Genomic DNA, 17,359 nt, shown 5'->3' with positions numbered 1-17,359 from the left:
AAATATATATAAAGTTTAACGCTTACTTTTTACGCTATTGTTTTTTAGAAGTTATTTCAATTTTACGCCTTTTTGCATTTGTTTTCATTTGTATTACAGTTTCAACCGTATTTGTTTCATTAATTATTTGAGAATGCATATTTGTAGCATTTGGAATATTTAATTGAACTAATTTGGAAGATTTCCTTTTTTCCTTTGTTTTTTCTCTTTCAGCTTTATCATTTTTGTTCGCTTGCTTGACCAAAAAAAACATCCGTGTTATTAAATAAAAGCGAATAATATTTTTAGTAAATTCATATTTATGTTTTTCACAACCGATGAGAGTGAGTAAATTTTTTTCTTCGTCAATTAATTCCATTATTTCAAATAATGTATTAACATTAATTTCTCCACATTTTGTTGCCTCTATTATTCCTTTTTCCAAAATTGAAAGCAAATTAAATAAAGCTATTGAAGGATTTTTTAAATATCCCTTTGTTTTTATTTGAATTAATTTATGTCTTTCTGGTATTACATCATTTGGTTGTAAAATCAACGTCTTCAAACATTCTTCGCAAATAACATTTTTATTATTAATAATATTTTTAGAAAACCTATTTCCTTTTCTTGCCACATATCCAGCAATGTACGTCAGAATATAATCTGAAGTAGTACATATATGCAAATCATGATCATTAAGAATTGATGGGGCATATGCTAAAATTTCATTATTCCTTCCTCTATCCAAAATAGTATCTATCTGACTTATCCATTGTTCTTCTCTTTCTTTTGTATCTTCTATATCTTTAATATTGAGAAGAACGTTCATTATTTCTCCAGTAGATACGTTACAACCTTTAGGGGGCTTTACAAGAGAATACGTTGATATCAACCTGTATATTTGTATAAATAATTGAGAGTCAGGATGATCATTGGAACCACAATTTCGCATCATCCCAAAAAATCTCTACAAAAATAATTATAAATTATATATACATTACATATTTTATTAATATTTTTAAAAAGTTATGCATTACAAATATTTTTTATTTATATTTTAAAAACGAAATATACCTCTAAATTATCTTGATTTAATCTAGATGTCATTAAATATTGAAATTTGCATTTATTAATCAAAAAAGAACAAATCTCAAGAGTAGCTTTCAAAGAAATTTTTAAACCATAACAAGTTTGATCAGTTATAAAATTATAATGCATTTTTTTAGCTTCTTTTTCCCATTGAATTAAAAAATTTTAAAAATCTTCGACATTCTGTAAAGTACATATATATGGATAATCATTATAATAGTTAATAAAATTAAAAATTGATTACAATTTTATATAATTCAACGCTAAATGTTAATTACTATATTATAAAATCACTTGCTATGTTATATATGATTACCTTGTAAATTTTGTTATCCGGTCGCAATGAGTTCTTCGGAGTACGACTATTCATAGCAGTGATTAATGCATTCACTCTTTTGCAAAATTTAATTGAGCCGTCAGCATCATTCAAATCATGATGAATATTTGCTTCTTTCAATATTTGCATGGTAGGTGCCACATTAAAAAACTGAAAATTGCATAAAACATTTAATTTCATTGTATTCATATATATAACATATATGATTATAATAATGACTTAGTTTACACCGATTGTTTAGTATGCGTACAAAATATTAAATCTGCTTTGATTGGTGTAGATTTTATCCTAAATGATTTAAATCAATCAAAGAAGCAGATTTAGTATTTAACGCTTAATAAACTGTCGGGTCGGTATAGCTTTATCTACATACTCGAAATGCCATTGCTACATTCATTTTTTGGTAATACTTAGGTTTAATATGGTTTTCATCCAAATAATAACTAGATTTTAAATTAAAACCATGAGGATTTTCAATGGCAAGTATCGCATACCAATGTTTTAAAGAAATTATACCATCTGGAGTCTGTACGTAACGGAGAATAACTATATGAAATTGTTTAATGCCAACTGCATATTAAATGTATAGTATGCTTCTATGTTAATATAAAGAAATATGAACAATATAAAATTATAAAAAATATATTATAATTTATAATTATTCAGTGTTTGATTATAATTGTTTATCATATTTTTTAATTATTAAATTAAATAATTATTTGAAAGAAATTATGTGTACTTAGATTTTTGTTTCTTATGATGCAAATTTTTAAACTCACCCAAATTCCTGCATATCGATCAAACTGAGAAAAATAATTTCGAAGACATTTTATTAAATGTGGAAAATCAGAAATAAACCACAAGCGTCTTTCTACATCTACAATATGTTGTATACTAACACATTCTTCTTTTACTCCAAATATATTCCACATAGATCGATTCCATGATGCTCCATCTGACACTACAGCGTCTACTTTTAGTCCACATTGTTCTGTTAAAATAATACACTCCATAATAATTTTATGCAAAATTGATGCACTTGCGCTGCCAACACTTAAGAAGCAAGCTAAAGATTGAACCCATGTTCCTTTAAAAGGCTGAAACATAAGAACCAATGCATGGTCCCCCTTTTTTTTCTTTTGTTCTTCTGGAGTATATTTATCTAAATTAACAAAGCCTTCAACTTTTAGATTTGTTCTATTAAAATATAAAGTTTTTGATAATTTCATTTCATCCAACAACAAAACACCTAAAAAAATTTTTTTGGCTATTAAAATATATAATATCTATCGATATACGATTTATGTTTTATGTTTGTATTACGTAAAAATTGCATTGCATATTAATAAAATTGATTTTTGTAAATCAAATATTGTATGTATACCTCGCACATCATTAGGTTCCATGTTTGCCGTTTTCTTTTTCAATATTTCAAATGTGCTCGATTGAAAACCATAACAACCTTTGACAATTTTAATATAACGATTTAGTGTTTTATTTGAAGGTAATGTTAGAATATTATGAGATCTTAAATAATTGTAGGTTTTTGCACTTTTAATCCGAAGTAAAATGCATTCATATACCCATTCATTCGAATATCTCATGCCTCTGTTATCTTTTAACTTTGCTGCTGCAAAACAAGCTTGTACTGCCAATTGTTGATTTTGTGGTAATTTGGAAATAGTTTCTTCGATTATTTTTTCATTACATTGAGTGCACTTATGTTTCAAATATTTTATTTTGTTATATAATTTTATAATCTATATACAAATATGTTAAGTTAAAAAATAAATTCCAATAAAAAATGTAATTTGTATGTTATAAAAAAATATATAAATATTTAATATACTTTGTTTCGAAGCCTCTTTTCTCGACGTTTGTGATTTAAATTTGACACTTGTAATTTTTTGCTTTTATTTCTTAATTTTTGCATTGGTGTTAAATTATGCGCTTTTCTTAATAATATTTTTCAATTTCTCTTACAAGCCAAACATCTCATGTTCTCTCCTCTATATTGCTCTTTAATTACAAAACCATGACAATTTGTAACCCTGTAAAATTGGTTAGTGCATTTTATTTAAAGTGTGTTTTTCATTTTATTTTTATTTGTATAGTGCACAGTATATTATAATACAGCTTATATTACATATAATATAAGCTATATTATAATACACAATTTTATTAAATAAAAACTTTCTAAAAAATAAAAGTAAATATTTTTATTAATATAAAAGACTAAAATAATATTTTTGTTATTACTTTAGTATTATTTATGTAAAACATAAAAATATAATTTGATGCACAAACCTGTTTTCATTATTAACTTTTTGGCAAGGAAAAAAATTTTCTAATTTCTTCAAAATTTGTTCAATTTCTTGTATGTTATGAATTATTTTTGTGTCAAAAGAAATTTCTTTATCTCCAATAAATACCTATTTTATATATCAACATTTTAATAAATTATTGGTATAAATGTACATATATATTAAATAATATTGTTTTATTGAATTATATTTACTTGAACTTTCATATTTGCTTTAATAATAACACGTCTTAAAATATTATGCAAATCTCTTGTCCAGCATGTCCACATCATACAGCTATTGTTAATATTTGTAAACCAATAAACTGTTGGGACTTTAATATTTTTAGCAATATTGATATCTTCAATAGAAAATTCAATTGTTTCTTTTCTTGACATAAAAGATACATCTTCTTGCAAAGGTTTATTGATTTGCAATACTTTATTTATCACACATGATGTAGATGGAATTGATTTTTCTGTTGAAACTGTTTCCAAAGTTTCATATTCAACTGAAAACTTGTCAGAAGACATAACATCATTGTCACTTTTATGTTCTATCTGTTGATAATATGATATACTTTTTTTTATTGGAAAAATTGTAGGAATAGCTTCTTCTTTTAATTTTGGATTTTTTCTTTGCACATAAATGACTGATCCATCTTCTTGTAAAAATGCATCTTCTTTAATAATATCTTCAGGCTTAAAATGCAGTTCACAAATTCTGCTAGTTTTCTTTATTTTTATATCTTTATTACACATAATATTGGACCAAGAAATAAACATATCATTCTATAAAAAAATTAAATAATTCTTAATAAGAAATATTATGGGTTATTCTTTAAACAATTAATAAAAATAAAAACACAAAGGAAGCTCTTTAAGACCCTGAGCTGGAATAATTATCTACGTTGTTATTGTAGGTTTGTTATTGTAACTAAGATTACACTGAAGATGGCCTAAATTGTTGCGCCGAAACGTTTGTACAAGAATAAAATAAGTTTATTGAGCGATCTTATTCCAGTTCAGAGCGGGGATTCTATAACTTCTAGCGACGCTATCGATATCGTTATGTTATCGTTGCGCAGATATTATAGATGACAAAAAAGCTGCGCAACGACAACATAACAATATCGATATCGTCGCTAGAAGTTACAAAATCCCCGCTCTGGATTATAAAAGAGCTTCCTTTGTGTTTTTATTTTTAAAATTAAATAAAGTATATACTTGTACAATATACTCATATATATACTCGTATACTATAATATATACTCGCGATAACTTTGGAAAAAACTTGAATAAAAATATTTTTCCTTAACATAAATACAATAATGATTTCTGAAAATAAAACCAACATAAATACTTACAGTACGAGGTGTGAACAAACTTCTTTTTTCTGATCCTTTTTTATCTCCCCTTGAATTGCAACCTTTGACACAACAGGCCATTACTTCAGAATTTATTATATCTATAATAAAAATTAAAAATATTTAAAAATAAAATGCAGTTAAATTATCTTATAAATAAAAAAATGAAAATATTAATATATTGCTAAAAATTATTTATATTAATATTTGGACATACTTAGAAAATATATCTATGCTGATTTATTAATAGATAGATAAATAGATAGATAGATTAAAAGATATTGCTTATAGCGAAATGTTAATTGATTTAACATGCAACAATTTTAGGTTATAAAAATTAAAAGTTAATACTACAATAAATTCTAATTTTCTGCAAAACAATTAAAAATAAAATGTTAAATGTTAAACTACATTTACTTTAAAATTTATAATCTTGAAATATATACCTTATATAAATGTTTAATTAAAATTATTTGCATACCACGTTGCATACGAATATTTCACAAGCACAAAGTAAGCTTTTTACTTGCTCTTGCTCTTAGTGCAGTCAGTTCAGTTCATGTTCCTCATGGTACAGCTAAAAAAGAACAGATTTAAGATGGCGACGAAATGTTGCAAGTTATTCCATTCGGCAAACCTCCTCCTTCGTGGAACATTTTTCGTGACCAACTTTTTTCTCTATACGCTATCTAGTTACGTCTCCTTACTTTTACTTCGTGGTTTTTCCATACGTCAAAGCCTAAAGTTAGCGATCTAGTACTAGTATAGACATCTGTGGTGTTCACATATTATGTTGGTAACACTTGCTACGTTTCGATCCGAAGCGTTTACACTATACTTATTCCAATCCTAATTTGTTCTACTCCGCTGAGAAAAGAGGATTGAAGTGGATCGAAATTAATCCGTTTACACCCAAGGAATTTCACTTTACTCCAGAATAGACCTGTGCGCCGTTTTATTTTATATTGGCGGCGGCGTTCGATACTAAATAGTTAGGCGGCGGCGAATTCGCCGACAATTTTTTCTTTTGGCGGCGGCGAAATCGGCGGATGATAATTTATCGGCGGCGGTGTCGAATAACGGCGTCAACGTATATATATATATATATATATATATATTTTTTTAAGTAAAGAAATTAAACTATAATAATTTAATAAACAGACTGATTATAGATATATAATATTTGAAAATTATCAAGAAACATAAATATATGTTTTATTTTATATTGTTCTCTTTAGTTTTATTTAACTTTTACATTTCAAAATCTTTTACCTTTCAATTATTTTAATTGTTTATTATGTTCAATAATGGTAGAAATTATATATTAAATTTCAAAGTTAATTACATTTCTCTAATTTAGAATAAACTTTAATTTTAGTTTTTAATAAGTACAGATAATATAAATAAATAAAAATAGCAAACAATATATAATTATGCATACATATACATATATAACTTACGTACAACTACGTACATATAACAATACATATTATAACATTTATAATAAGATTATAAGATAAATAAAGATGAAACACAATATTTATTTTTAAAATATATTTATTAATTTTACTCGTGAAAAAACAAAATAACATCATTTTTTAATCATTAATATCATATGTAACAAAAATAAAATATCGATCACTTTTTAACTTTTTACATATGAAAAACTTTTTCATTAAAAATTATACATTAATTAATAAGAAATTGTAAGTAATAATTATATAACTGTAGCAATGTTTTTTGGATAACTTATATATAACTTATTTTATAGATTTTAAATATATATCTTTTATTAATTAAAAATTATCATGAATAAATAGGATTTTGTTAGATTTTAACGGTTTTAACGCAGAACGTTTTGCTGTGATAAGTAAACCTGCAGAAGAGAATGCACGCTCAGATGCTGAACTTGTGATCGGAATAGCATAAATGCAGCACATCAATTTGTACAAATTTGACAGTGATAACTTCATTTTATTCCACCATTGTAGAGGATCCTCGATAGATTCTGATATATGTAAATACTTCTTAACTTCAATAAGAATAGGATCTTCAGGAGGAATAATATTTGCGTGTTTCGCAGCTAATTCCAAACGTAATTTTTTGACTCCAAGAAGCTGACATGATTTATTAGAATAAATATCTGTTTCTCTCTTATAGCGATTTCGGCTGGTCTGCACTGGTGTACCACCTGTGTAGAGTTGGTGGAAGTGTGTGCAGTGCGTACACCCATACAGTGTTGCACTCGATATTTCGACTACCACCACGGCAGTGTATATCTTTTCAGCCGAACACAGAGTCATGAGACGCGAATCGGCATACAACGTGTATGATACAAGTAAAATATAAAATTGCAAAATTTATCGCGATGGCTTCATCTTCGTCTTTGAATAGTGTGTGAGTATATAAATATACGTAATAAAAACATTAATACTTATATTAATATATAAAATTTAATACGCATTCAGTATTTAGAGATTTATTTTCCTAACCTAAAATTCTAGAATTGTACAGAAATATCTACAAATAATCATTGCTTTCAGATAATAATGATTCCGATATCCTGCAATGTGGTTTCTGCGATATGTGGGGAACAATGGTCCAAATATTTAATCACATGAAAAAGGAACATCCTCAATCGTTCGATGACGACATCGTAGACAGCGACGAGTCGAATCATGAAAATAACATCAAAACTACAAACTCTGACGAAATAAAGTCTGGTAAGATAAAGAATAGATATTGTTAATACTATTAGTTACTTTATAAGGAATTGAACACACACTAACTACACTATAAATAATGTATGTTATAACAGGAAGATCGGTCGATGAATGGGGTGAACCCGAAACAAAATTCTTGCTATCAAAATACAACGACTACATGATATCCGTCGGTCCTCGCAAGACCTTCAGGACAGTGAAAAGTATGTTCCAACGCATATCGGAAGATTTAAAGAAGAGTTGGATATTACTCGAAGTTGGTGGTTGGCAATGCCAAAATCGTTATAAAACTATAATGCGACGTAAGAGAGACGCTATTAATAATAATAATTCAACGGGTCGAAATCGTATAACTGTACCTTATGAAGCGGAATTATCAGATATAGCGGCTAAGGATGATAGTATCCTACCAGAGGTAATGTTTTAAGTTGAAGATATAAGGTACTTAAAACACAAGAAATTTTTTTTTATTTTTTTGTGCATGCTAAAACATTACATATTTGTATATCAAGTAAAAGAATCCTGTAAACAGATATCATTATATAATGTTTTTAGTTAGTTTTACCAGTTACATTTTGTAATGTTTTATTTTGTGTTTCACATAATTTTAAATATATTTGAATAGAATTCATTTGAAATCATTTGATTAGTTGATGAAAATAACAGGCAATCATAAAATTCTGTATTGTACTGAAAAATAATTAATTATAAGAAAAGTAATTAATTCTAAATGAATTTATTAAAGAATTTGTGATGTCATAAGTGTATATACTATATGTATATTCACTATACAAACTCACTGTTATTGATATATACATATTTAATAATTTATTTTTATGAACTTTTAATTTGTCTTTCACTGCCCAATAATCTAAAAGTCATTTCATTCATATTTTTCTTACTTTCTTGCAAAATACATGTCCTCTATTCTGCATTTTATATTTATGTTACAGGTACTGATGGGTACAAAACGTACAATTCTTAACAAAAAGACTCCTGATAATTCCTTGCTAGAAAATATAAATAACAATGTCGAGAATCAATCAAAGATAAAAAGGAAGAAAAAAGAGGAAACATCCATTAATAATATTTTGAAAGAAGCTTACGCCAAAAAAGAAGAAGGTAAAGAAAAAAGGCACAAAGAAAAAATGGAACTCTTAATGAAATTTGTAGAAAAACAAGTTGGTCCTTTGGATGCATGAAAAGAAAAAATTTAAGATTTAATATTAAGAAAAAAATTAAAGATTTATATTTTGTCTAATTTTTCATATTTATAGTTATAAGTATATTGAGAAAGATTAGTATAGTAAGAAAAGAAAAGATTTAAGATCCAAGATTTAGATTTTACGCCTAACTTTTCATATTTATAGTTATAATAATAGTTATTATAGTTATAATTATATTATAGTTGTTAGTCATACATAATTTGATGAAAAATGACTATAAAACAAATGTAAAAAAGACGAAATTAGAGTGGATGTTGATTTTTAATTTCACTGTTTTATTATTTTTTATCGCGTTACATGGCTTTTAAAATAATATGAAAAATTAGGTGTTCTCTAAATTCTTTTCAGTAATATATACATTCTGCAGAAGGCTGTAATTTTTGTTTAGTTGCAATAAAAAAAGTGATTTAGAATTTAAGAACTTAAATAGTTAAGAAATTTAAGAAGTTAAGTTTTAATTTTCCAGCATAATTAAGTTTGGTTGCAAATTGTTCTTTAACTACTCTTAATGCTAGTCAACACAGCAAATTGTATGTTACCTGATTATAAGTATATAAATAAAAGTTGAAATCCCCGTTGCAATCAAATGGTTTGTAGGTGTTAGAACCTATCCAGACAAATTTATTAACAACATAATCGCATACTATGCAAATTTGTCTGGATAGACTTTTAAAGATTCTATAGAATTAAGAGTTTAAAAAGTGTTCCAAATGTATGTTTAAGACTTCTGTACCTTGAAAAAAAATGTTATTAAATTTTTGAGAATTAATTTTTATTTGCGATGCTATCTCTTCGGCACATTGAAATAAATAATACATCACATGCGTGAATAGTAAGTGCAGTGTATTTTTTTTATAAACATGACGTTATTTATAAATATATTTTTATTTATAAACATAAAATAACAATATTTATTTGCAGTCATCTATTCATTCGGTTGCGGATTTCATCGCGCTTTCTTTCACCCTGTTGCCTTAATATAGTTTCATTATCTTCAAGTTCTACTGGCTCATTAAACTGTTCTTCGTTTAACACGTCATCACATCGAAATAAATCGTTCGAATCAATACACATGTTATGTAATACGCAACACGCTATAATGAAACGACTCATTTTATAAACAGTGTGAAAATCCAATAACATTAGTTGCCGAAATCTACCTTTTAACAATCCGAATGCATTTTCGATTTTAACTCTAGTCGCTGACAATTTTTCGTTAAATTTTATGTGTGACGGTGTTAAATTTCCGAAATCCTTGTAAGGTGTCATGAGAAATTCTCTTATAGGATAGGCACTGTCACCTAATAAATGAAAACTTCCATTTTCGCAAATCTCCTCTATATTCTGTTTTAAAAATGATAATTTGAAAGTTCGACTGTCATGAAGTTTTCCAGGAACTCCTGTGAAAACATCAAGAAATCTTTTTCTGTCGTCGCATACTGCTTGCAAAACTATGCTTGTCGTATGATATCTGTTTGCGTATGTCGTCCGCGATTTATGTGCAGGAGTACGAATGTTGATGTACGAACCATCGATACATCCAATTACTCTATCAAAACCAAAAATCTAAAACAAATCGGCGTTTGTTTTTTAAATGTATAACACTTTTTTTAATGATATCGATATGTGTTAAAGCCACACTTCCCTTTTTTCAGGCATATTTTTATTTCTTTTACTGAGTTTTTTATATTAAACTTTGGGGATATATAAAAAAAAAATATCAATAATTTCTACCTGTACGCTCACGACTTTCTTCCAAATAATATTTAGAGGAAATATTTTCAAGATAAACTTTAAGAAAATGTAAAATAGAAAGAAATTAATTTGTTGTAAACACAAAAAAGGGAATTCTGGCCTTAATTATTGAATGATATAAATGAAAAACAGTACAGTTATTTGTATAATAGATAATTAATTAAAAACAGAATATATATTATACCTTTTTAAAATTTTCGGCAACAGTATGTTTCTCTTCTGAAGTAAGTGGGAATGTAATTATGTCTTTAGATATATTACAGAAAATATATACAATATATACAGAAAATCCATCACCCTTTGCAGCACACATTCACAAGTTGAGATGCTTACATCAAACCGATCTCCTACTTGCCGAAGCGAGCATTTGTTTCCCGTAAACCTTGAAAATAAAAAGAAATTGTCGTTTATTTTAAGAAAATAAAACAATTTATGTATGTAAGCTACATACATGGAAAATGTCAATAGAAACGATATCAGAAAGAACATCGCTTAGAAAAATTATTTATTAATTTAATTAAATCATTAAGGCTAAGAACTCACGAGTCACGAAAAGAATCAATGTCTATGGATGTTAATTTCTTCAATTCATTTTCTTTTATATTAAATTACTATTATTATTACACTAACCATAAAAAATTACTATTATTACACTAACCATATAAACAATAACACATGTTTTTCTGCTGATGAAATTGGCGTTCCACCATGAGACCTGTCACTCGGATAGAATGTTGATCTTTCGAATTTCTCAATTATTTCGTAGCACGTCTCCCGTGACATTCGGAAATGACTTTTAAACTGTAAGTAAACATTTTCTGTATAATAAAATTCACATTAATAGTAAACTTAACCTACAAAACTCACCGTTTTATCGGACATTTTCGCACAACCTCTTCTATGTAATTTTTCACTTTCGCTCTGCTTTCTTTACGTTGTACTACATCCAAATACATTAATTCGTCTTCATAACTTGATGACGATGATGTTAATAATTCCATTAACACAAATAAATCACTCATCATGATAGTTCACCCACCGACGAGATAAGGCTGACCGTCTTTTATAATAGTAGCTTCTTGTCGGTAGTTTCACCTAAATTACCACCAATGTTATCGACAATTACCGATTACACTAACTGGCTCCAACAAATTTGTGAGAGCCACTTTGTGTACACCCAACATGCACCTGTGCGGTGTATTGAGCCCAGACGAATACGCAGCTCCAGTGAGGGACTGCACCATTCGACCAGCCGAACATACGACACCCAAAATGTGCAATCGGTGCAGACCAGCCGAAATCGCTATTAGATACCTATTGTAAAAAAGCAGAATTAAACATGAAAATATAATTATATTATAAAAACAATAATTTTATATTTATTAGTAAACTATATGATTTATTTTAATAAAAATTTTTTAAAATATTGTTTGATCTAATTAATTTGATCTAAATAATTAAATATTGTTTAATAAAATATCGCTTAATGTTAATTAAAATAATTTTACCTGTTCATTTCTAATATTCAAAGGAACCATCTTGTGGATCATATATACTAAAAATTCCTCAGCAGATTGTTGCTTATCTGCAAGATATTCTGCAACACCTTTAACATTTTGAAGAGTCGGATCTAGAAGTGCTCCGCAAACATGGGCTTCGTGTATTGGAAATCGCTTTTTTAAGTTCTGTATATATATATATAAAATAGTTTTCTTAAATTGTTTTATTATAAATAAATCATCTTCATTTTCACACATATTGTTTTCAATTTCTGCCCTGAAAAAAAAATTATGCAACACATTTAACAATTAACTTCTTTAAATTTATAATAAGATACATTTATGATATAAAATATAAAAATATATTAAACCTAATAAATCTAAATAAAATAACAAACCTAAATAAAAGTGCTAAGTTTACTGTAGGATATTCTACTCCAGAAAGAATTTCTGTTGTTGTTTTAATACTTATTAAACAATTTGCTATATCTTCAATATTCTTCCATTCACTATCTGTGGGAATTGCATCATAACGTTTTTGCATTTCTAAGCAGCGTATTACTATTTCTACAAAATAAATTATAATTATATTTAATAGTAAATATATATAATTATATTAAATAATATTTTACAAGTTTAATATTATAAGTGCAATATTCAAATTCAGATAAATAAATTATATCTGCATTTGAATATATGCATTAACACATTCAACTTACCTTTATTTTTAAGTAAACTCGCTAGCATCTCTAGTGTACTATTCCACCTAGTTGATACATCTTTATGTAATCCTGAAGATGTCATAAATGAAGGAAAAGTCTGCGCATAGGAATGCTCGTTATTACTATCAAGTGTGGAATTAAATCTTACATCAGCTTCTAACATCTCTTCTAGATTTTCAACATTATCAAGTATGTTGTTTATTTCTTCTTGCTGTATAATTTCTTTTGTTTTTTCAATTTCTTGAGTTTTAAAAGCAAGAATTTTTATAATACTTCTAGCTTTAGTTATACAACTATTAATTTCTGGTAATTTAAAAAGAGTGTCTACTGTCACTAAATTGTGGAGTCCATGTGCAATACAAGATACTCTGTCAACTTTCATATCTTTTGCAGATTTGATCATATTTGCTCCTCCATTAGTTACGAGAGTTATAATCTTGTTGTTTAAATTAAAATGCGTTAGCACTCTTTTTAATTCTTCAACAATATTATCAGCTGTATGAGGATGTGGCAAAAAACTTGTTTGTAACGTACATGATTTCAACTGTGTTTCTGTAGGTGATATCCAATGTAATGTAGAAGTCATAAATGGAATATGACGATAATTGTCAGTCCATGCGTCCATAGTTATAGAAATTGCACTTGGATTGTCTTCATTTATTTTTGCTTTAACAGCAAATACGCAGTCATTATACACTCTTGAGTGAACTTCGAGATAGTGTACTTGGATGTGGTAGATTTGATTCATTTTGTATAACACCATGTATTTTTAAAAAATCTTTTAGTCCACTTTTTTCAGCTTCGTAGAATGGAATGAAATCTCTACAAAACCAGATGGTCATGCTATCAAATAATTCTTTTTGTTTGTTAGTAATTTTTGAAGATTTGCTTGATTGTTGAGATTGTTTAGGTTCAAAGAATCTTTTAATATTGATTCTTTCATTTGATAAATGTGTTGCTTTTATATTATGCTCTTCTCTCAAATGAGTAAGTAAATTTCCTGTGCTAACTGCTTTTTTATATCTATAAACTTTTCGTCCATCAGGATGCATAAAGCATATTTTACAATATACATGACATTTGTCAACGAAAGCACCTTTCTCATTATCTTTTAGCATTCCAAAATATTCTCTAGCAATACTTCGAGTACGAGAGGAATTCTCGATGTTCACAACCAGATTTCTATTTTCTTTGAATTCATCGGTATCCTGTATTTCAGCTGATTCTTCAATTTCATTGAAAAATGACATTTTGCATATAAACAATCTGAGAACAATAAAATACCAATAAGTCTGATAATTTTATAACAGAATAACCTAAATTAAGTAGCACAAACATACAATAGTAAGGTAGTGATTGTTTTATACTATTTTATTGCTTGACTATGATTAGTTGATACAGTAAAGTATATAAGTATATTTATTACTTACGTAGAATTTTTCTCTTTTTCGTCCACTTTTTCGGCGAAAACTGATTGTACTGGATTAAAGAAGCTAATCGCCCATCAATTTTCATCGCTGATTCGATCGTTAAACGGTTATCCCGCTAATTCCTCGTTCATTCCTTTTTCACTCTTACAAGACTGCTTTCACATGAGGCGTAACTTGCGTAAGCGTAATTTATGTCAGTCAATCAAATCATTCAGCTATCATATGCAAAATTTTGCGTATAGTATCTGAACGATTTGATTGGCTAACACAAGATACGCTTACGCAAGTTACGCTTCATGTGACGGCACCCTTACGATCACGACTAAAATTTTTGTACATGTTATGGCCTTAAAGGCCGGAGCACAGACTTTTACATAAAGCATAACGCATAAGCATAAGGAAATTGATTGGTCTATATATATAAGCATAAGCATAATATATAAGCATAAGCAAATGCATAAGGAAATGGACCAATCAATTTCCTTATGCTTATGCGTTATGCTTTATGCAAAAGTCTGTGCTCCGGCCATAAGAGCCTATCCAGACAAACTTGCATAGTCGCATAAACATATACATAAGGAAATTGATTGGTCCATTTTCTTATGCATTTGTTTATGGGCTAATCAATTTCCTTATGCATATATTTATGCGATTTTACAAATTTATCCGGATAAGGAAGCTATATATAGCATTTTGCTTTTTCTCGGCGTGTCATATTAATTTTCGGCGGCGGCGGCGGCGGCGTCCGGCAAAAATTTCAAAATTGGCGGCGGCGAAATCGGCGAATAATAATTTATCGGAGGCGGCGGCGTGGCGCGGCGGCGCAAAGGTCTACTCCAGAATGAATCGGAATTAAACGGCTGGGTGTAAACTAGGTCATGCAATGTAGTGAAAATGATAAAAGTGAGCAAATTTACTAGGTGTTGATCAATAAGATCATAGATAGTAAATTTGCTCACTTTTGTCTTTTTCACTATATTGCATGATACAGAGTCGACCCCCAGAAGCCATAAAAGGATAAGGTTAAGTTATAAATATTGTCTTTATGCTGTATTTTGCGCGAGCTATCAGTTAGGTTAGAGGCAAAAGATTAGGTAACAATTTGTATGTACTCGTATTACATACAAGAACTAAGGCCGGTTCTACAATAAGTTGCAAATACTCCGTCGCCAGTCGCGAATGCTCCGTCTTACTAAAAATAACTAGAAATAGCGCTTTCCAATTAGTAGTTGCCATCCTTCGCGACCGGTGACGGGGCATTTGCAACTTATTGTAGAACCAGCTTAAGTGTTATCTGTTCCAGCAGAGTGCATAATAAGAAATTCATATGAAAACTTTTATTTTAATTAATAAAATTAATAAAACTTTTTTTTCAGCTGTATTTAGCAATGGATATTTTTCTACGGATTTAACAACCATTGATGGCTAACAACCAACGGTGGCTCCATTAGCCTCTTTCATATATATTGGGCTTGTTCGTTTTAGCTGCACTGGGGCAGCTCTGGGTCTGTTCTAAACAAGATAATACAGGACAAATTTATAATTACTATTTATATGTCCTGTATTATCCTGTGTAGAGCAGACCCAGAGCAGCCCCAGTGTAGCTAAAACGAACAAGCCCATTGATATTTATTTATTTTTTTGTAACTAAATGATTTATTCATATGCATAATTGTTGTAAATTATTAATCTATAAATGTGTTTATTTTTAGAAAAAAAAGAAGAGGAGGTGGTTGGTCGCGTGCACGGTGGTACGCTCGGCGAAATTTACAATATGACAATCATGTTAGACCAGGTCCTTCTGGAATAACAAGAAGAAGAGGAAGCCAAAACAACAGAGGTGGCCGGGGGAACAGAAGAGGCAGTCGGGGAAGAGTTCATACAATAATAAAAAACTATTATTTATCTTAACATAAATTTTATAAATTTTATTTTATTTTATTTTATTATTTTTTTATTGACTAACTTTTCTTTAACTTGTTGATCTCGAATATTAAATGATTTTAATTAATTTTATTATTTTATTTTATTTTAATTAACTTTTTTTATAAAATTTTTGACAAATTTTTAATTTTTAATTTTTTTCTTCTATCTTTTATTTGTAAAACCGACGAGTTTTTATTTGTAAAACCGACAAACTAACATTGATTATATCAATGTTAAAACTAACTTTTTTTATTAATTTTACAACAAATCTTGCGTCTAAATTGTATTTGTTTTAACTCAGATCTTAATGTAAATCAGCGTGCGTTTTCATATATATTTTATTTATTCCACACTAAGGATAGCCTGATGACAGGCTATGAAATGTCTGTTTATACTAATGTTATTATAACTCAATACAAGTTCGTTCACACTAAAATCTAGCGTTTTGATTCCTATTGCTCCTTTCCTTTTATAATTTTATTATTTGTTGACCCTTATCATTTTTAATTAAGATAAAAAAATTTCATTAATATGTCCACAAAGGACACCACACTTATAAACGACAGGCATGTAACAAGTATTTTGTCTGCAAATGACACACTTGTAAACGATATGTAACAAGTATCTTGTCTACAAATGACACCACATTTATGACCGACAAGTGTATGATAAGTATCTTGTCTGCAAACGACACCATATCTATATAAAGGTAATGTATAAAGAAAAATGAAAAGTGGTACAATAGGGTTCCTGGCGAAGAGCCACCTCTTGGGTGGTGCGGAAGACCACTATATTAAAATGGTTAAAATAAAGTTAAAATACTAAACTATCCGATGTATAATCACATTGGTATGCTTTGTCCAGATTATTTTTGTGTTAAATAAGATAGTCATAAATATTTTTTAATAAGTAAAAACATGTTTCTTTTATTTTCAATCAATTCTTTCCTTTACTTCTCAATGTATCTTGCTATTTACAAAAGATATTATGCATTTATAATGTGA

At 28.2% G+C, this 17,359-nt stretch overlaps 2 protein-coding genes and 1 long non-coding RNA gene across 3 annotated transcripts; 2 read left to right on the top strand and 1 right to left on the bottom strand.

Annotated features, from left to right (window-relative positions):
- The first annotated feature begins 7,258 nt into the window (after positions 1–7,258).
- Positions 7,259–9,798, top strand: LOC105674718 (uncharacterized). Its single transcript, XM_067351580.1, has 4 exons — positions 7,259–7,471; positions 7,618–7,797; positions 7,893–8,212; positions 8,751–9,798. Exons 2-4 carry the CDS (start codon positions 7,659–7,661, stop codon positions 8,997–8,999), a joined length of 708 nt encoding a protein of 235 aa, XP_067207681.1. The 5' UTR covers positions 7,259–7,471; positions 7,618–7,658; the 3' UTR covers positions 9,000–9,798.
- Positions 9,799–9,845: 47 nt separating this feature from the next.
- On the bottom strand, positions 9,846–11,576 carry LOC136998612 (putative nuclease HARBI1). The gene is made up of 3 exons (XM_067351579.1): positions 11,437–11,576; positions 10,963–11,160; positions 9,846–10,589 (listed from the first exon to the last, which is right to left on the bottom strand). The coding sequence occupies exons 2-3, from the start codon at positions 11,089–11,091 to the stop codon at positions 9,945–9,947; spliced, it is 774 nt and encodes a 257-aa protein (XP_067207680.1). The 5' UTR covers positions 11,092–11,160; positions 11,437–11,576; the 3' UTR covers positions 9,846–9,944.
- Positions 11,440–12,149, top strand: LOC136998616 (uncharacterized). Its single transcript, XR_010889199.1, has 2 exons — positions 11,440–11,581; positions 11,868–12,149. It is a non-coding gene; the product is annotated as an uncharacterized lncRNA (long non-coding RNA).
- The last annotated feature ends 5,210 nt before the right edge of the window (positions 12,150–17,359 follow it).

Source organism: Linepithema humile, chromosome 3 (assembly GCF_040581485.1).
Source record: "Linepithema humile isolate Giens D197 chromosome 3, Lhum_UNIL_v1.0, whole genome shotgun sequence".
Taxonomy (NCBI): Eukaryota; Metazoa; Arthropoda; class Insecta; order Hymenoptera; family Formicidae; genus Linepithema; species Linepithema humile.
This window is presented reverse-complemented; position numbering and strand designations above follow the sequence as displayed.

Coding starts and splice junctions, on each gene's coding strand:
- LOC136998612 (XM_067351579.1), bottom strand. CDS start 11,091: ATGTGTGCTGCAAAGGGTGATGGATTTTCTGTATATATTGTATATATT. Junction 10,590..10,962: donor TTGCCGAAAATTTTAAAAAG/GTATAATATATA, acceptor GATTTGTTTTAG/ATTTTTGGTTTTGATAGAGT.
- LOC105674718 (XM_067351580.1), top strand. CDS start 7,659: ATGTGGGGAACAATGGTCCAAATATTTAATCACATGAAAAAGGAACAT. Junction 7,798..7,892: donor CTCTGACGAAATAAAGTCTG/GTAAGATAAAGA, acceptor ATGTTATAACAG/GAAGATCGGTCGATGAATGG. Junction 8,213..8,750: donor ATGATAGTATCCTACCAGAG/GTAATGTTTTAA, acceptor TTTATGTTACAG/GTACTGATGGGTACAAAACG.